Source organism: Taudactylus pleione, unplaced genomic scaffold (assembly GCF_031769625.1).
Source record: "Taudactylus pleione unplaced genomic scaffold, aTauple2 ptg000085l, whole genome shotgun sequence".
Taxonomy (NCBI): domain Eukaryota; kingdom Metazoa; phylum Chordata; class Amphibia; order Anura; family Myobatrachidae; genus Taudactylus; species Taudactylus pleione.
In genome coordinates, this window is record NW_028284487.1 from 1,169,207 (window position 1) to 1,190,051 (window position 20,845).

Here is a 20,845-nt window from a genome sequence, read left to right on the forward strand (position 1 = left end):
GAAGTTTGTGCAGGCGACCTCAGTCACCTGAATGGCTCGCCCCTCAGGAGCCGGCGCCCTTAGACAGCTGCCTAATGGTAGCACCGGCCCTGCCCATCAAGACTTCAACTGGGATGCTGCTGTCCGAATGATTAATATAAACGGTGGTTCCAGAGATCACTTCAGCAGCCTAGCACACCAGTGTACGTAGAATGCACTTACAAATCACCCTCTCCCTGAACAGGGTACATTAACAGAAATGTAAACATGTGGCTTACAAGCACAATAACTAACAGAGCTAAACTAACTTCTACATGTGTAAGAGGGCGTTACAGTCAGCTCCTAGTAAAGCCACCATTTCTGCATTTTGTCAGGGTGCAGATCTCAATTGTTGGAGAGTTGTAGTCAACATGGAGAGGGAAATATGTAACCATTTAAATCACTAAACAAATGTCGTTTTCAATAATCTAAATGATTAAATAATTTAAATATGACACAAATTTCTTTTCAAGGTGTTTCAACAAAATAATAACACATAAAAGCACAGTTTAAAAAAATATCACTTTCCATCCACTACTATGCTGTACGACCCTGTGTGACAGTGACCGTCAGTCATCCCGACACAGTGGCTGCTTCCTTCTATACTGCACAGTCGCACTGCGTCATTATTAGTTGATGCCATGATCCTGAAGTGCAGGCACTTGGAGCCAGGCGTGGGGTGCATATTGTTGTGTCCCAATAACAGAGACCCTATTTGTGGAGCCCTGGAGCCACCACTCCATTGATATTCCATCACTGTGTAATATCTATCGTCTTCTGGACCTCTATACCATCAGGTTGGCACAATTAGATGTTGGGATAAACATGTTTCATAAAACATAGATGTAAAAATCATGAGCATAGTATCCATACTATTTGTTTGCATTTAACTAATCTGTTTTTTTAACAGCAGAACTAACCACTGTGTCGGGATGACTGACTGTCACTGTCACACACAGGGTCGTACAGCATAGTTGTGGACGGAAAGTGATATTTTCATTAAATTGTGCCTTTATGTGTTACTAGCTGGAGTACCCGGCGTTGCCCAGGATTTTAAGAATGTTTGTTTGCACATCATCCTCCAACAAACCTGTCCTTAGACAGGTCTCACGAAAAGTGTGACAAACTTCCCCATTAACAGTCCTAAGGTCATTGAAGAAAGTAGGACCTGTAACGGTGCAAAGCAAACTTCGGAGATAGAAGCATTCAAAATTTGTCGGATGTACAGTGTAAACACGGCCAAGAGCTTCTGTTGCTCTGATACCATGTGTAATATTTTGGCAGCTCACAGTACAGCAGGGTCCTTGCAAAGTCATTATTTTGACACAGTTCGAAGAAAGAAGTCAATGATGTTGTGTCATTTGGTATAGTCAGAGAGCCGAGAATGCCTGCTAAAGCTCTCTTCGATAATAAACATTAAGATCATGACAAAACATGACCATACAAAACGCAGGTTCGGAGGCCCTACCCATATGCCGTGAGGCCACACAATGAGCATACAGCAAAAATTTTGTTTTTTAATTAATTAAAAATTAACAGTAATTAATTCCAATTTCAAAATTTTTCGTTGCCTCGGCCGTGTTTTAATACGCTCGTATGTAAAATTTCATGATCTTGGCTTGTAAACTGTGGGTTTGTATAGAAAGACAGAAGGAAAGAAGGAAACATTTTCGCTTTTATATAGTAAAATAGTAGAGATAACAAAGTTCTTAATGATCACCACTGGAGGCAGCAGACAGCAGTACTGAGTGCAAGACCCCACAATGAGCGTACAGTAAAAAATAAGATTTTTAATTAATTAAAAATTAACAGTAATTAATTTCAAGTTCAATTTTTTTAGTTGCCTTGGCCGTGATTTAATACGCTCGTATGTAAAATTTCACGATCTTGGCTTGTAAACTGTGGATTTGTATAGAAAGTCAGAAGGACAAATTTTCGCTTTTATATAGTAGATTATTTTTTTGAAACACCTTGAAAAGTCTAATATATTTTAAACTGCAATGTAGATCAGGAAAATACCTTGTCAGAGGCGTAGTGATTCTTCTCTAGGAGAGAGTTCCCAAGGTCTATGCAGGTAGTGAAGCTGTCTGCTCGGGCATCTACTTCTGCTTTGATACTCTGGTGATTTTTAATTACCAAATCAGCTGAGGAGACATCTCTATTTAAGCAGAGAACAGTATTAGTGACAATAAGTTTGGAAAAAAATTCAAAGTTCAAGCAAGCAGCAAAACCCCAAAAGAAGTAATTTCCAGTCTTACCGTGGTTTCTCTTGAGCATCAATCTGCAGGTTGATATCATCCATCCATAGCATAAGATCTCTAACCATCCTGAAAAAGCGGAATTTCTCCACTGTGTCCAGGAGATGCTGGCGACGAATAATACTGGCATCCTGGAGCTCTCCCCAGGCCTCTGTCACTGCCTGTTCATGCCTGTGAATGTCAGCAGCCTTTTCACCTGCATAAGCTTTCTGGAGACGAGCAGCATCCTCCTGAACCTGCTTCACCTGGAAAGGTGCAAACATCCGAAATCAATAATTAGGATCACAATCTAGTTTGTCTTTTCCATTATAGCATATACATTATTTGACTGACTGGTCTAAGCATGGCAGATGTTGTAAATTTGCATTTGATACTTCACACTCCAAGTATAATATATTATAGCCTGCACTGTCCATTAAACTCCAACTAGCGCCAATGCCTAAATAGACTTCCCAGGTCATGGCCATAAGAACTTGGAGCTTTGTTTTACGGAGATTTCTGCCCATGTATATCAAGTATTTGTGTGTACCATTTTAGATGTTCATTAAAGGGCAGATATCGCACGCCTTACTTGTGCACTGAGGGCTTGTATATCATGTTCAAATGTAGTGTGCATGCGCTGCATAGCTTCAGCAGTGTTGAGGTCTCTTCCAGCCTCTTCCGGCAGCTGCTTTTGCTTGTCCTGTATCTGGCCCAGAGTTTCTCTTGCATCCTGGTAAAAACGGTGGAGCTCATAGGAGGCCGCCAACATCTGACTTCGGGTGTCAATCATTTCAAGAAGGTCAGCCCAGGCCTCATTAAGTCCATCCTTCCACTCAGCCACAGTGGCATTTTCCGAATGTCCAGAAGAAATGAGTTCATCAGCCATGAGGTTGACTGCATCCACGCGTTCCTGGCCAATGTTACTGGTATCACGCGAAAATTCACGAAACTTATCTCTCAGCATCTTGATGAGAAAAAAGGAAGAAAGGAAAATACATATTAAAATATTGAAACTATAGATCTTAAGTATAAGAATAAAGAAAACAAATATGCCAGTACCAGATGGGAAAAGCAAAAAATTACAAGTGTAATCTCCTGACTGGTGACATCACAGAGTACTGAAGGCTCTACATACCGTCACATGCTCATAGTCCTGTCCCAACTCATGGGAAGCTGCCACCACTTCACGCTCAGAGATCCAGTGCTCCAAATCTTCCACGTCTCTCTTTAGCTGGCAGAGTCTCTGGTGTTCTTGCAGCTTCCCTTGTCTCTCTTCTGCCAAGTCCTTTAAACTAGCATATAACTTGTCAACCTGCCCTTGACGCAAGGTGATGCGATCACTGTAGAGGAAAGAATTAAAAATAAGGGGGGTTTTTTTGTGGTGGGGTGGAGTTTAAACACATCCCTGCTACCTTTTTTAAGCTGGGTAAACACTACACAATACTGTTAACGATTTGCCGAATTCTGACGCATCGGAACAACAAATCGTCACTAGCATGCAGTGTGTATGCACTACATCGTGTAGTGTTGCGCTCCTGTGGGGTTGTATGCTAAATCACCTGATGTACATGCAGGAAGATCAGGCGATGCGGCTGACTATCCCATGCAGCGCTATGTGGCGGGTGCCTGGATATCAGGCACCAGATTGCCCAGTGTGTACCGACTGCCCAATATGTTGGCCCGTCGGCGCTGGGGTCATAGGTCGCATTGCTGGTACACAGTCGTTTAGTGTGTACCCATCTTTAGTTTTGAAGTAGTCAAGCAAAAAGATCAGAAACTTCAGAAATAAAAAGGAGATGCCTATGCCTGGACAGGCTGATCTGTCCCTTCTACAGAACTGATTAAAGGCATTTAATGACAAGTCCAAAAATACACATTCCGGCCTCATCTTTTCATATGTATGTTTACTCAACCTGGAAGCCTGCAATGGATAAAATAGACTACACACCCTTTTGAAATTGCAGGTTTTGTGATGTAAAGCCAGAACTCAAGATACATCTTGTCAGACCTGTTCCCACCATTAATGTGAGCATGGAACTAACAGAATGCAAATGATAAACAAATAGACAATGTATAGAAAAAAGTGAAAAAGTAAAACTACAATACCCTGTTTACATGTGTGTCCACACCCCTAAACCAATACTTTGTGGAAACACCTTTTGTTTTTAATACTGCAGGATTTATTTATTTTTTTTGCACAACTGGAGGCAACCCTGCTCTTACTCTACCCTGCAACAATGAGGTTGGGCTCTGGCTGGGACATTCAAAGACTTATCTTCCTTTTATGAAGACATTCCTTGGTTGACTTCAGTGTGTGCTTAGGATCATTATTATGTTGGAAAGTAAAATTCTCCTTCATTAACAGTTTTCTGACAGAGGCCAGCAAGTCTCATGTCAAAATATCTTGCCATTAGGAGCTATTCATTATGCCCTCTATGCTTGTTTTTGCACCAAGCACAAACTTTTTAGAATTACAGCCAAAGCTCAACCTTCATCTCATCAAAAGACCTTTCCACAGGAGATGGAGAGATTCATTTTTCTTTTTATAAATCAGATAGGCTTGGATGTTATTTTTTTGTGAGAAGTGACTTAGTCTTGCCCCTCATCTCACAGCCGAGACGTGCAGACTATGGGAGGTAGATGCCAGTTCCTGCAGATCCATTAATGTTGCCATAAGCCTCCTGGGAGCCTAATGACTTTTCCCCTTGTTTTCTTATCAACTGTGGAGGGACAGCCTCACCTTGGCAATGAGTTACAGACTTTTTTTTTTTTTTTTTTACAATTGGATCTTCTCAGACTACTAGGAATAAAATTTACATTTGCTCACATAAAAGAGCCACTACTACTACCATTCACAGATAATATATATTCTGATATATTTGATATTTTGTTTCCATTTACTATACAGTAAATTGTTCTCAGCTATCAGCCATTTCACACTCAGAGGCTGGCTGCAGTGTTATGCAGGAAGTAACCTGGGCATAGGATAAAACTTAATTCCCCATAAACTATAATTTTATTACATTCCAGTTCTTGTAAGTTCTTAACATATTTTTAATTATTATTAGTAGGTGCTTTATAGAAGGTAGTACTGTCAGATGTACTAGATTTGCTGCATTGCCTTTTATAAAATATAATAAAAATAACCCTGTAAATAAAAATAAAAAAATCTCATGTGTCCTACTCACCTCTCTGGGTGGCCTCTGGAGACCATGTCTCTGCTGGAGTTGGCTAGCTGGTGAATGGTTTCAGCATAATCATCTAGAGCTTGCTCCATCACCAAGTGTTTCTTCAGCATAGCCTGAGCCCCAATCTCATCCTGAGGGATTAAACAGAGTGTAGAATGTGAGGTCCTGAGTACCTCACTTATCCTCCAATGTAATACATATCTTAATCACACCAGGGAGTTCATTCAGAGCTGCTCGCATCCAGCGTATGCAAATTCGTCTAAGTGACGGCATGGCAGGCGCTCGCTCGGAAAGGCATAAGCACGCCTACTTTGTGTTGGCGAGCGATCACTTTGTGTCTTAAGTTGCCCATTAGCGTATGTAGAGATACCCACTAGCGCACGTCATCTCCAGGAAGTGTAATAAAACATTAGTACATCGAGGACCATCGGAAGGGCTCGCCGCGCTTGTGGTTGCCTTACCTTACCGCAAGCACTGCGAGGACTTCAGTATAAAAAACAGGCAGGTGACGTGTACTATGATGCTGGCTGATAATTATGTACGCCTCTGAAACGGCGTTGCTCACTCAGGCATGCCTGCGTTCGTACCTCCACTCCCCCGTTACTAGTGTCCTGCCACTGTTACAACCCACAAATGGAATCTCCTGTCACTCATTACACTGGGCTGTCTTTGCTGGGCGAGCGAGCGGAATCCGATCACTCCGAGTAGTTCGCGCACAACGAAGAATACGCATGCGCGGTCTGACAACATCGGCCGCGTACGAGCGAGCGGCCACTTGCGAGCAGGTCTGAATAAGATCCCAGGTTTCTTGGTTTTGTCCTGGCAAGAAGTAGTTTGCTGCCAGAAGTTGCTAACCAACCTTGGCTTTCTCTTCAGACATCATGTGCAGCTCCTGTTCACCCATCCAGGCTTCAGCCTCTGCAGCATCAGCATAAAACTGCTGTGCAGCCTGAGACTCCTCGAGACGGTCATGCCGCTTTCCTGCCTCAGTGGAAAGCTCCTCCCAGGTGCTCCGCAGCAATTCTAGTCGCTCTCCTATTTCTTGAGCATCCAGTGAACTGTTTTTCACCATAGACTTTCCCTTTTCTAAAATATCATCAATTCGGGGCTGGTGCCCTTGAATCTCCTTCTGCAGTGTCTGTGGGACAACAAACAAAAATGTGTGTTTTAAAGGAGGTATGCACATTTTTTAAAATTTCTTATGGAAAAAGTTTTATTCCCAAACATGTAATATTGTGTAAATATAAATTTATAAAAAAAACAAACCATCCAATGATTAGTGGCAATTCAGAATTTAATGCCCCATTGCCACTTTTTACAAAAAAGTTTGTACCCCTTCCTGCAGCCCCAGTTGCTCCACATAGTAGACTTGTATGGGCTCTGTGGTCAGTTTCTCAGCCCAAGCAGAAAATCAGGGATTTATGGAGGTCTACATTGTGTAAAATGAGCAGGAGGACCAAACACCAGCTGCAATAAGGGGATAAGGAGAAGCAGCCATACACAAGCCTCACATCAACACGCACAATGCCAAAACATCGGCTATGGTGAAAAGACTACCAACACACCAACAGTGGACACTGGAGCAGTGGAAACATTATCAAATCACATATCATCTGGCAGTCTGGCGGATAATTCTGGGTTTATCAAAAGCCAGAAGAGCTCTTCCTGTATGATTGCTTAGGGCAAACCTTAGTTTGGAGCGTTTTTTATGGTTTTACCTGGACAGGTGTAGTATAAAGATAAAGATAGACAGTCAATAGGTCAACACTAGTTGGTCGACAATGACATGCAATATGTCAATATGGACAAAAGGTCGACTGACAAAAAGATCAATAGGTTCAAATGGTCGACAAACATAATGTCGACACAAACATGGTCACCTTTTTTTTTGTATCGTAACCCTAATCCTAAACTAACCTTCCTCATAGTGCCTAACCCTTACTCTCCCCCGGGATACAGTCAGGAAGCCGACGGTCGAAATGGCGACCGCCGGCTTCCCGACTGTCTAATCCCGGCAGGTGTCTAATGATAGGCATCGAAAGCCCAATGCCTATCATTATCCCTACATCGGGAGCCCAACGCCCAGCATACCGAACGAAGTTAAGCCGGGCGGCGGGCGCAGACAGACGCGGGAGGGTAGGGTTAGGGGCTCCCGGGGGGGGATTAGAGTTAGGCAGCCCCCGGGAGGGTTAGGCTAGGGGAAGGGGGTGTTAGGGTTAGGCTGCAGGGACGGGGTGGTTAGGTTTAGGCACATGGGGGTTAGGGATAGGCACCCCTAAGGGTTAGAGGGACATACGGCCGATGGTCATTCATACTGATTCCCCCTCCCCCTGGTGCCTAAACCCCAACCATAGCCTAACAATCCCCCTAGTGCCTAACATTAACTATCCAGTCCTGCAGCCTAACCCTCCCCCTAACCCGAAAAATTTTGAAAAAGACCCATAAAAATTTGTCATCCATTTTTGTGCCGACCATTTGTGTCGACCTCTTGTCAGTCAACTTTCTGTAACTGTCGATCTTTTGTCAGTCGACCTTTTGTAACTGTCAACATTTAGCATGTTGACCATCTGCTGTTGATGTACTGACTGTCGACCTTTCATCTGGATTCCTGACCTAGTTCCAGTGAATGGAATTCTTAATGCATAAACACCAAGTATCCATATCACCAGCACTCTTCTCAAGAGGCTAAAGTCTTATTGCTAAGGGGAGCAGTGGAACACCAGGTACACCACAATATTTATTGATAAAAACACAGCATCAGCAGAAGCTGAAATACACCTAAGCACAACTGTTTCGGAGTCTCCTCCTTCCCCAGGTGCAAAAATAGAGTATACAAGTTTGGACTCCATCAACCTATGGTCAGCACAATTGGTGTAACAGTTACCATTACTGCCTCACTGAAGTCTTGGATTCTTTACGTTGCAGCAAATAGGTTTCAGTCAAAACCAAAATGGTCATATTATAGACCTTTAGGCAGAGTTTCAACATTTGCCTCTACTCGGATGACTAAAGTGTTAACTCATTTGGTATGGCTCCCATGGAGTATTACAATTGAAATGAACAGTAATCATATGACTATATAGAAGGCATATGAATATGATTTTAGTCAACTGTAGTATATGCTTGTTTGTTGTAGAAAAGCTGGTGGAACTAATCTAGCAAAACCTTAAGGTCCATCATATCTAGCTGGTCTTTCAGTGTCCAGCACTCTATAATCTTATACTCTATAATCTGACACCATTCCTTTTTTTTTTTTTTTTTTATTCTTTATTTTAAACGTTCAATCAAAAAAAAAACCAGAAGGATAAACATTAAGGCCGTGTCACAAACAGCAAGACAACAAATATCATGGTGGGTAGCATAACAAAAATGCCCAGGGGTCCTTTGTTACCGGAGATTCCTAAAGGGAGCTCATAAAACCATGAACAGAATCCCAGAAGGGGATAATATTGGGGCATGTTCACCAGATGTGTAGCATAGTGCCCCTGTGGCCGCAGCCCCACCAACATGTGATGAGGAGGGGAACATTTTGTGGAGTCTCACGGGGGTATAGTACCAACGATAACACAATTTATATGAAGTTCCTTTAATTTTAGTAGATATGGAGCATTTAGCAATCCCTTGTCTCACGTCCTTCCATGTCGCCTCATCAGTTCCTTTAATTTTAGTAGATATGGAGCATTTAGCAATCCCTTGTCTCACGTCCTTCCATGTCGCCTCATCCGGAGGTGACCCAAGATCTTTCTCCCATTCAGCCTCAGGAAGTCTCGGGGAGGGGAGGGTTATATCAAGGAAAATAGAATAAAGTTGGGAGATCAGGCCTTTAGTTAGGGGGACAATATTTGTACAGGTGTTCAAAAGGCGTAAAGGTCCCTAAGTACGGATGTAGGGGGTGGAGCGTAAGAAATGGCGAATTTGAAAAGATTTGAAAGGGCTTAGTACTTGAGATGGGCATTCTTGTTGAAGTTTTGACAAGGACTACCATTGGCCCAGTCTGGAAAAATTTACAGGGAATTTAAGGTCTGCCTTAGACCATGAATATGCTCCCTTAGTGGAGGACCCAGGGGGAAACATGGGATTGAACCAAATAGGAGTCAGGGGAAAAATTGGGGAGGTAAGGTTCAGTTTAAGTGAGTGCCGATCCCAAAGGGAGATTTTGAATGTAAGGGTAGGAAGCAGTTTAGAGGCGATAGGGCGTTTTGCAGGGGATAAGCTCTATAACAAGAGATATGGTAAGAACTTACCTTTGTTATCTCTGTTTCTACGAAGTCCATAGGGTCCACAGGGTTGACCTTGGGGTATAGGTTGGGAACCAAATCCGGGCACCACGCAGTTAAAGCTTTTAGCTCCCAGGATGCACTTGGGTCCACTCTCCTTATAACCCCTCCCCCCAGCCAGAGGCACCTCAGTTTGTAAGTAGCCAAAGGCCGGAGGAGGAGAGAAAAAGAGAGAGAAAACTGGAACACTCAAGAACCATTCTCACAGAAAAGGAGACGGGAAACCGGTGACCAGTAACACAGCCCATATGAAGCCAGGTGCGTCAGGGCGGGCGCCCTGTGGACCCTATGGACTTCGTAGAAACAGAGATAACAAAGGTAAGTTCTTACCATATCTCTTGTTTTCTACTTCAGGGTCCATAGGGGGTCCACAGGGTTGACCTTGGGGATGTCCCAAAGCAGTTCAACCAAGGGTGGGGACGCTCCTGTGCTGAGAGGAGAATCCACCGCCAAAAAGGAAGCATCCTGAGAGGCAAAGGAAACCAATGCCTAGAACCTTAAAAAAAAGGTGTGGACAGAAGACCACGTGGCCACCTAGCAAGGCAAAACAGCCAAGGCGCCACAGCGAGCCGTCCACAAGGGTTACATGGCCCGAGAAAAAACAAGCATCAACAACAGAAAGGCCTACCCATGTGTAGGCCCCTGAAGAAGACATACAAGGCCATCCAGCCAACATTTGGCCATAGGCCGGCCATCCTTTCCTGTTAAAACCAGAAATCTCAGACCACCAATAAGGAGTCCGATTTCCGTAAGGAACTTGAACGGATCACATAAACCCACAGAGGCTGGACCACAGTCAATGAGGCCACACCAGCCGAGAGGACTGGGGACTGAATGGCCGTACCATAAGTTCCAGAATAATATGGAATCTAAAAATCACTAAGAAGAAACACAGGCCGAGAGCAACTCACACCCTGACATGATGACCTCCAGAAGAGGGAGCCACATGAGAACGCTCCCAATTCCGACACTCACCTGGTCGATATAAACACCCTGAGAGAAAGAGAGAGCCAAAGCAATAGACCATGTAATGGCTATCACAACCAGCGGTTCCATTGACTGTCCCCGGAGGGAACGAAGAACCACTACTAACTCCCAAGGAGCCCCTAGGGAGGATAAATGGAAGCATAATCCAGAAAAACACTCCAAAGGATGAACTGGATACCAGAGTGGAGCAATTCCACATCTTAACCATACTGACAGTGTAGAGATCCGCACTGTCAGGAAGGCCATGCCGAGGGTGAAACCCAAGCCAGCCGGAAGGAATGCCAGAATATCTGGAAATCCTGGACACCGGAGGATCGTATCGACAGGTACGATACCATAAGAATTATGTATGCCACAGTCCGTGGCAGATGCCAGCAAAGTCTGGCCTATCTGCTCTAAACATCTCAATGAAGACAGAGCCAGGGAAGCCCTAGGACCACAGTAGGGGCGCAGTCAAAGACAAACGATCCAGATCTAGGCAAAAACAAGGACCCTGAGACAACAGGTCCAGATAGTGAAGCAGTAGGAACGGAGCATCGATGAGGAGACTCCGAAAATCTTAGTACCAGTGATGTCTGGGACAAACTGGAGCCCCCAGAAGGAAAGCCCTTCCGTCTCTAATTAAATTTCCGAAGACCTCGAGGAAGAAGGGAGACCGGAGGACACAGGTACAAAGTGGAAGGACCACTTCACTGACAGAGTCACTGAAGGTAGCTTCAGTACTCCTAGAGCTGGACTGGAACACCGGCAATGTGTGATAGAGTCAGAAGGCCATAAGGATCAATCACCTCAGGGAGGCCCCCTCTGCTCACCAGGAGTTGAAACCTGTCTTGGAGAAGAGACTAGTCCCCGGAATGCACGTCGTGATGGCTGAGGAAGCCCGCTTCCCAACGGAGAGCTCCCGGAATAAACACTGCAGAGTCGGCCAGGAGAAGACCCTTGGACTATGTCAGAATGTATGACATTCCTGTCATTGCCACCCAACTACCAGTGTTGCCTAGATGGAAGCCACTGTTGTGACACTGTCGGACTGAACCTATTCAGGTTCACCGTGACATATGGGTTAGGCCAGAGTGAAGGCCCAAGACAGCCTAAAGTTCCAACAAGTTAAGTGACAGGGCGGAAGCGACAGACGTCCAGCTGCCCCAAAACGAGTGCGGGCCAGACACCGTCTGTAGCAAAGAATACCCTGGACGAGATGGCCATAGCCACCCGGACAGAGACCGACTCGCCTCCAGAGAGAGCATCATCGTGCGAACAGCGATCCGATGGAAAAAACTCGATCCATCCGGAGAGGAGTCAATTATGGCAAGGCCTGGAATGTAACTGAGCACATTCCACCCTACCAAAAGGTAGACACTCTGGTAAACCGCGCATCACCAAGACTAATGACATATGTCAACTGCGTAGACATCCGCACACTCCAAGTTGAAGAGCTGAGATCTTGTCTTAAGCCAGAAAAATTCTAAGATTCTGAGAATCCAGCAGTGCTCCCAGATGAAGAATACCCTGTGAGGGATGCAGGGAGGACTTTTTCTCCGTTGACTACTTATCTGTGCCGAGAAGAAGCCACGGTTAGCCTGACCTAGCGGTAAAGTACCTCGGTGATCCTGCTAAAAGCAGGAGGCCGCCCAGATAAAGGAGCATTCGGATACACTGAACAGGTGAACTGTCAGAAAATCCATAAAGCTTGTAAACCCCGGTGGAGTTGAGGACAGTCCCAACAGACAGAGCCCGAAACTTGCAAATGTTGCTGTGGCACAGCAAACCTGAACCCATGCTGATGAGAGGGCTCTGTATGTACCCCGTAGGTACGTATCCTGAATACTCAAATATACCGTAAAATCCCCAGGTTCCAAATGTCGGATTCCACCTGAGTCCAGGCACCTTTGGAATCTGATTCAGGGATTTGAGACAGAGTATAGGCAAATGAGGACCAATCGGTCACTGCCCCAGAAAGAAAGTAGAACAACTAGTCCCTCGCTGAGATAGTGAGGCTGGCCGAAATAGCTCTGCTTACCGCCAAGACACTATAGCTTTCTGGGAATGTAAGGCCCTGATCATCTGAAGAAGGGCCCGTGGAACAACGCCTGTGAGGAGGCCGCCTGAGCAATGAGAGGCCGTTGAGTGTCAGTACCTCACTCTGGAATTCCCCAGATGTAGACCTGTCCCGTCAGGCTGAAGGTTTATCCTCAGGCGTAGAAGCAGGGTCGTCCGTAAGTCCAGGACTGCTCGGTACTGGATATGGCGGCCCCCGTGGAGGCCGACAGCCTAGGAAAAAACAGGCCTTTAGGCTGACCCTGAGGACAAAAAGACTTAACAGAGTTAGTCCGAATGTAGTGGGAGTAGCTAAAGACAGTATCTCTCCATTAGTGATACTGCCAATGATGCAACAATCTTGTCAAGGTCAGGACCAAACAAGATCGTCCCCATGGAAGGAGTCTGCACCTCTGCTTTCCCATAAAGTAGCCATAGGGTATTGCGGCGGATACAGTCGCAGCCGAAACCCTGAAAGTTAGAAGACCGGCATCCTATGTAGGTAATCCCACACGACCACTGCATATTTTATGTGAGCGGCAAAAGACATTTGAACCCCAGACGTGTTGGAGGGGAAAAACGTTACAAAAGCATCACCATGCGATGGCCATGGTAGGACGGGCAACAGGCCCTGAAAACGAGTACATTTATTTCAGGCAAAGCTACCACCTACGGATCCGTAAAATCCGTCCAGGCTGGGATGTCCGATGATGAACATACAAATCCACCCCAGAAGGAGATTCCATTACTTGTGAGGGCCCTCAGGGAATGGGAAACAGGAGGCCTTTGTGACTCCTCGTATCTGGCGACAGCCAGACTCCCGCCATGAGATCCACCCGCTGGGCAGAAACGGGAAATGTATGATACAGGTGCAGAATCGACATTCTCTATATCCACAATGAACCTGGCTACCAGCCCCAAAGCAGGAATAATAATACTTGAAATCGGCTCCCCCCATGTGAGAGGGAAAGAGCCAAATACACCATCCAGTTCACGGCAGAGCCACTGGGAAGTAACCACAGGGCGTATATCACGCCATTTAGTATTTCGTAGAAAACGACATCCACCAGGGTGGCCGTTGTGGTAATCCCTGCAAGGGGAATGACAGACCGATGTGGTATCGGAGGTAATTCATGTACTGTGAAAAACCCCGGCAGGGAGCGATAGTCTGTGACACAGGGGTAAACTGCAAGAAATTGCAAGATATCCCGAGTTGAAAAGGGCAGTATGGTGAAGTAACTCCAAGCGAGTGACGACAATGGGGCCCGCCCGGCGATCCTCAAAGGAGAGGATCCTGAGAAATAAACCGCCCTTTAAGGGGGTCGTGCAAGGGGCCCGGCACCAGATGGCGCCGCATACATAAACCTTTCTGAGTTAAAATCCTCCGCACTAATTCCTGCAGGCTATGACTTGCAGGATAGCAATAATGGGTGCAGTATCGTGTGCAATCTCCTGGTCAGATATATTTGACTATCTTGACGGAAATATTAAGCAGCGCCATACCGTCCTGACTAACGCTAAGAGTAGCTGCAGGGACCCATTATCAGCGTATGCAACACACAGTTCCATCTAAAATATGGCAACGTGCAGCACGCAACAGTATGTGATAAACCTCACAAATATTAACAAGTATATATATGTGACGTCTCAGAACCACCCCAGGTACACCTGTATTAGGGCAGATAAAGAAAAGGGATAGATATACACTGACAGGTGAGAGAAAAAGCAGACAGTCAGCACTAGCATAAGTCACATACAATGCAGACATATATACTGTACATACATAAGCATGACATATAATATACTGCACAATGTCGCTACATTCAACTGCCCAGATTCAGTGTCTGGGAAGGCTATAGCGCTGTGTACACTCACCCAAAATGGCCAGGTACGCAAGGGGACTGGGCTCACTGTCATCCTAGGAGCTCTGCAGCACCACCGAGAGATAATGGCCGCTGGAGACCTCAGAAGAAGCGTGGCCCAAGGAAGAAGCAGCTCAGCGACGCCAGACTGTAGTATTGAAAGGCGCGCTGAGCTGAGGGGAGGAGCCGCTAGACAGGGAAGGCTTCCTCCCCTGGCTAGCAATTAACCCCCCGGGATGCCGGCTCCCGCTGCAGCTATAATCCCTGGTGGGCTGTGGACACGCGGGGTATGCCTCCATGGAGGGGGAGCCCGCCACCACCGCTAGCGCCTCCGGTCTGTCCCCAGAGACCGGAAGCATAAGGATGCATGTACACGCGGGTCACCGCAAGCGGTGACCACGCACCTTACCTGTCCCCGTCGATCCGGCAGCAGCCCAGGGAGTCCTCCAGAGCCCGGCTAGTACAGACTCTGGGGTCCCGCTGCGAACCCCAGATCTGTACTGGCGTCGCAGCGCCGGCGGGGTGTAGGAGCGGCAGCTTAGACGTCCATTGGACAGTCTGATGCTGCCGCTCTGAAGAGTAGTAAAAAATAATAAAATAAAACTCTTTAAAATAAATTATAAGCTTAGGGGCTAAGCAGCCCCCCTGCAGTAACGGTGACCCGACTCCGGCCGGGCACGAACTTAAACTGAGGTGCCTCTGGCTGGGGGGAGGGGTTATAGGGAGAGTGGACCCAAGTGCATCCTGGGAGCTAAAAGCTTTAACTGCGTGGTGCCCGGATTTGGTTCCCAACCTATACCCCAAGGTCAACCCTGTGGACCCCCTATGGACCCTGAAGTAGAAATGGGGGTTAGGACAGGAAGGGTAACATAGGCAGCTTCTAGATCTAGCAAGGAAGTGGACCCTTGGGGCGAGACATTTGCGAAAAGTGGGAAGCTAGGTAATAAAGTTTGATATCTGGGAGGCCCCTATCACCTGCATCTAACTCCTGGTCTTTTCAAAACAGTGGCAGAGATCTGGGGGGGGTCTGTGGTTCCAAATAAAATGGACCAGAGCTTTTTGGATGTCACGAAGGAAGGTGGCAGGTACAGCCACAGGAAGTGTTTGAAACAGGTAAAGCCACTTGGGTATAATATTAATTTTAACCGATATGATCCTATCCAGCCAGAAAATGATGAGGCAGTTCCAGGAGGTCACGTCAGCCTGCATTTTGAAGAAAAGAGGTGAGAAGTTTTTGCGATAAAGGAGGTCATAGCGGGAAGTGAGATAAATCCCCAGATATCGAATCAGTTTGGGTTGCCATTTCAATTTGAAATTAAATTAATCTTATAATTAGAAATGGCACTGTAGGACCGCAGGACAATGAAAAGGTTGGGAATAGAAATCAACGTCTGAGTTAGGGAAAGCAGGATATCATCTGCACAGAGAGAGATCTTGGAGTGACACAATTCCTTCTGACTGTCACACTGCTTGCCTCCTATTCTGTAAAACTGCACAACCCTGCAAAAGAAAATCCTGGTTTTGCCAAACTATACATTTGCCCTCTATTCAAAAGGTTACAAAAAACAGTTATCATTTTACACATATAAATGATGCAAAGGAGCTGAGCCTAAAAGGGACTATTCACCAATAACCTATCTTAGTTTTAACAAAGGTTACCTGTAAAATGACACGTGTGTACCCTATTGTACCATTACTGCACTATGCCATACAGCCACATGACTTGTGTTGTTTATCTTAGAAAATACTTGAGTGAATGCTTTATGTGATTATTTAGTATACACCTGTTCTGCTGTTATGCTACAAGCACAAGCTTCAGGGAAGTCCTTGGGCCAAATATTGGACAGGTGCTTTGTAGGAGCAGGTGCGTTTTCCGTAGTGAAATATTTATTTTAAACATGACACTGCTGTTCTATAGGCATTGAAAGGTAAAACAGATAGGGCTGACCTATGTGTACCCAGCCTTTGAGCATGCTTACTATGTGGGTTATTGAGTAGCACGTTGTGATTAACAGGGTGAGTTTACAGACATCCAACATCCCCTTATTCTTACAGTCCCCCATACACCTGGATCCACCATCACTAATCAGGCCCTGCTTACTTATATGTACAGGGCTGAGTCTCCAGACATGCCAGTGGCATAAATAAACAATGTTTTTTGGGAATACACTGTGCATTTATTAACCTTTTCAGAATTTATTCAAGGTATTAAACATAGTTATTGGGCAATGCCTAAAATTAAATGTAACATGACTCGAATAAGAGAATGTAGTTATAAGACAAGACTACAGGGTCATTTATCATGTATTACAATTACTTGAGTTGTGAGGTAGGTATATTAGAATGGTTTTGTGTTGCATATAAGGAAGTTCCGTGTTCTCCCTACAACATGTTTTCAGTGTAATACAATAATAGTGAAACATTTTAAAATTCTTATAGTGATTTGAACTGCAGATCAACATATTATATATTATTATTCATTATATTTTAACACCAATCATTTTAATGTTTTAAACCTGTCACTTTTACACCTGATGAGCGTGCTTAGAGATACATTTTTGTTCTTAGACGGTCTGTGTTTCAGGAGATGGACCAGCCTTCGCAATGTCATCTTGCGGAGGCCGGTGGGGCCAATCTCCTTGGGGAAAATTCTCCTTGTTGGATTCGTACTTTAATTTTTCTTAAAGAAACTTAAAAGTGTTGTTTTCTTATTTAACTTCTCGATCATGGATTTTTATTTTATTGCAATATTATATTTGTGCAACTGTACTGTCACAGACAACTACAAAATTATATTTTTTATAAAGACTGTAGGGTATTGGCCACTTCCTGGCGGGACTGAACACTAATTATCAATTATAAAGACTCTTGCGGTTACAGCAGTAACACAGAGGAGATGCTATTTTGTTCTCCCTGCTTCAACTCGGTATCAATAAAACTCAAGCATAGCCCCTAAACAATTTTATTAGAGAATCCTCAAGGGGGAGTTTCAGAGGTGGATGCAGGTAAAGCATTGGACACAAGTGCACAATGGCCCTCATTCAGAGCCGTACGCTCTGAGCAGAGCGCACGCTCTGAATGAGGGCCGCCCTCCATAATTATGGAGCGTCCTCCTGGACGCTCTTATAGCTGTGGGTCACCACCCACAGCCTATACGAGCGTGCAGTTTGATGGCCGCGATGGTCTTGACCATCGCCACTGCGAGCCGGAGCCTGCAAGGCCCGGAGTGATTTTGGCTCTATCAGAGCCAAAATCACTCCCACTGACATCACTAGTGATGTCAGTGGGCCGGCTTCTGACGGTAGGCGTTCCCTTGGGAACGCCCCCGTCAGGGAGGCACGCCCCCGGCACGCCCACCAAAGGGGGCGTGCTGTCAATCAACATCGACAGCACGCCCCCTTTGATCAGACACAACGAGCGAAGGAAAGTCCTTCGCTCGTCGCGTCTGGCGCATGCGCACGACGGAGCTCCCGCCGTCGTGCGCAGTGCACAACATCGACCCACTTGCGAGCGGACAGCCGCTTGCGAGTGGGTCTGAATCAGGCCCAATGTCTTACCTAAGACTATGTTTAACAGAGACATGCATCCCAATGTTTAGTATAGGGAGATGCAGACCAAAATTGCATGGAGATCCGTGCACTATTTGATGGACATTTCTGGGAGGTAACAGGGGGGCTAAGAGTCGCTGTTGTGTCTTTGCACACACATCGTGGATTTGCACGGCAACTGTTGGGAGTCTCAATAGGGTGCCCATTGGCCACAGCATTAAAATAAAGATGCAGTAGCTGCTAAGACAAAACTTGCAGAAGCTACTGCAACAGTGTGTACCTCCGATTCACACCCCTAGTATATAGTTAAACAATGTAAAATAAATCTGTGATAGGACATAGTAATATCGTGACACGCCTGATCTAGTCTGTGTTCATGCCCCATACATCCATCACAAGAATAATATTTCCAGGCTGCTGCTCACCTGGTTCTTCTTGATGAGCAGTTGTACAGTTGGGAGATCCTTTCCGTGCTCCGTAGAGAGGGCTATCGGCATTCTCTCCTTCACCCAAAGCTTAGATAGAAAGGCACAAATGACAAAGATCAAATTCCGAGCACACAGTGGGCAGATTGTAGGATGTCACATATATTAATATTCTAAATACAAAAAGGGATGGTTGTAAAATAACACAGCCATTTCTTACTATTTCATCTTCCAGATCTCTATTAAACTGATGCCCCTCCTTGGATGCCAGCAACAAATTTCTCCGCTCATTGAGGGGGGCGTGTAGTGTTGAGAATTTAGATGCAACTGTCTTGTGCTTAGAGTCAACTTCTACAATGTTGGAATCTTCCTGACCCAGCTCCTGAGCTTGACTCTGTATAGCCTCCAACTCCTTCTCTCGGACTTCCATCTGGTTCTCCAGCATCTGCAAATATTTATTATTTATATAAATGTACAGAAATTACGGTTTCTGACACTCCAGCTTCTAAATCGGGAAGATCACGGAGATTTCATTCTCTCAGTACCTGTTGCTTATTTAGTAGGATATTCACACTGGTGAGATCTTTCCCATAGTCATCAGACTGAAGTTGCCCCTCAAGATTTTGCAACCAACTTTCCAAAGCAGAGCAGCTTTGTGTGAACAGCTCTGCCCTATTGGCATCGAAAAGGCACCGTGCTTTACTTTTGGTGGTAGACTCCAGGTCATTCCAGAGGCTGTGGAGTGAATCTAGTTTCTCTCTCACCACTGTTTCCAGTTCTGGTTTTTCTGCAATAAGCTGTTTTCCTTCCTAATGAATAATAAAATATATAAAATCAGAGCAGAAAGAAACTCAAATTTAGGAGAGAATGTAAGGTGTGAGAGTGTGAGCCAAAGGCCCAAATGTAACAGACTGAGTAGCTGGCAGCAGCTATTTTGGCGATGTAGCCACTAGATCTAAACCTGCAATTTCAAAAAAAAAGAGAAAAAAAAACAACCCAGGATGATTAGCCTTTAAAATAATTACTGCTTTAAACGAATAGCTAAATTGTCAAAGTCTTGCAGCTGCCTACAACTTGCAGGCCAAAATGTGCACAGCTTGGCTACAATTGCCAACTCCTGTCATCCTAGTTTTTACCATCCAGGTAATTTTCTGGTTGAGTCTCTACTATAGGTCAGTAAAATGTGGAAGACTACAGGCACCAGCATAAAAAAGCACAGGAAGAAGAAAATGGATGTAGCAATGTAAAAATGAGGCACTGATGCACTATTATGGGGGGGGATGTTCACTCCTCTCTTGATTTTATGGTTAATTTACCGCGTCTATTTTGTCCAGCCAGTCTTTATTTGATGCCAGCTCAGCCATGAAAGCTTGGTGCTTTTGCCACTTGCTGTGCAGGTTACGGGCTTCATCATAAGAGACATCTTGAGCAGTCAACATCTTCTCATTGATCCACAGAGTTAGCTGTAAGAAAGATACAACAGTGACATATGCAAATACTAGCCTTTAGCAATACACCTGACAAATCAGTTCAACTTTTCAGAAGTATATGAAAGTCATCAGCCAAATATAGAATTAATCTGAATATATATTTACACACACACTAATATATATATATATATATATATATATATATATATATATATATATATATATATATATATATAGTGTGTGTGTGTGTGGGGGGGAATCATTCATAGTGCATTAATAGCGAAGATATTAATAGTTAAAATCACTAAATGGGATCATGCATTCGATATATTTTTGTTACTGCACTATGAGCACCCCCCAGTGTATTATTATTATGTAGACTTCTTCAACCCAACTGGCTCTGGACTGGGAATTGTTTTGAATTGTGAGTGTATATATATGCATGGATTTGTGTATAATTATATACATGCATATTTCTCACCTCTTGACAGTCCTGAAGAAAATGTTGGAGATCACGATTGTCCTTCAAACGAGTTAAAACATTATTAGCGTTTGCCCTGTTTTTCTTGTGCCTAGGAAATAAAAAGGAGAATAACATTTAAAGTTAAAAAAAAAAGAAAATAACGTGCACAATTAAACCCCCACCACCACAAATAAATGATTCAATAAAAAAAATAAAAAAAAAAAAAGATTCTTGGAGGACAGTGAGCCAGACAAAGTCCCAAAATACATACTAAGGTAAGGAATCCAGGAATCTTAAAATCCTTAATCCCTCCTCCATAAAAAAAAACAAAAAACCCTTGATATTGTTTAGTTAACACAAAAGCGAAGTT

The 20,845-nt window shown here is 44.6% G+C and overlaps 1 protein-coding gene across 2 annotated transcripts in view; it reads right to left on the bottom strand.

Annotated features, from left to right (window-relative positions):
* The window catches only part of SPTBN2 (spectrin beta, non-erythrocytic 2), a 258,802-nt gene that overhangs the window by 19,317 nt on the left and 218,640 nt on the right, over positions 1 to 20,845 (bottom strand). For both annotated transcript variants that reach the window (XM_088468300.1, XM_088468301.1), the window contains 11 exons: positions 20,494 to 20,584; positions 19,899 to 20,045; positions 19,128 to 19,391; positions 18,803 to 19,027; positions 18,583 to 18,672; positions 6,306 to 6,584; positions 5,447 to 5,577; positions 3,394 to 3,598; positions 2,848 to 3,222; positions 2,277 to 2,521; positions 2,038 to 2,176 (listed from right to left, as the gene is read on the bottom strand). In XM_088468300.1, the coding sequence (XP_088324426.1) occupies positions 2,038 to 2,176; positions 2,277 to 2,521; positions 2,848 to 3,222; positions 3,394 to 3,598; positions 5,447 to 5,577; positions 6,306 to 6,584; positions 18,583 to 18,672; positions 18,803 to 19,027; positions 19,128 to 19,391; positions 19,899 to 20,045; positions 20,494 to 20,584 (2,191 nt within the window). The remainder of the gene's footprint in view (positions 1 to 2,037; positions 2,177 to 2,276; positions 2,522 to 2,847; positions 3,223 to 3,393; positions 3,599 to 5,446; positions 5,578 to 6,305; positions 6,585 to 18,582; positions 18,673 to 18,802; positions 19,028 to 19,127; positions 19,392 to 19,898; positions 20,046 to 20,493; positions 20,585 to 20,845) is intronic.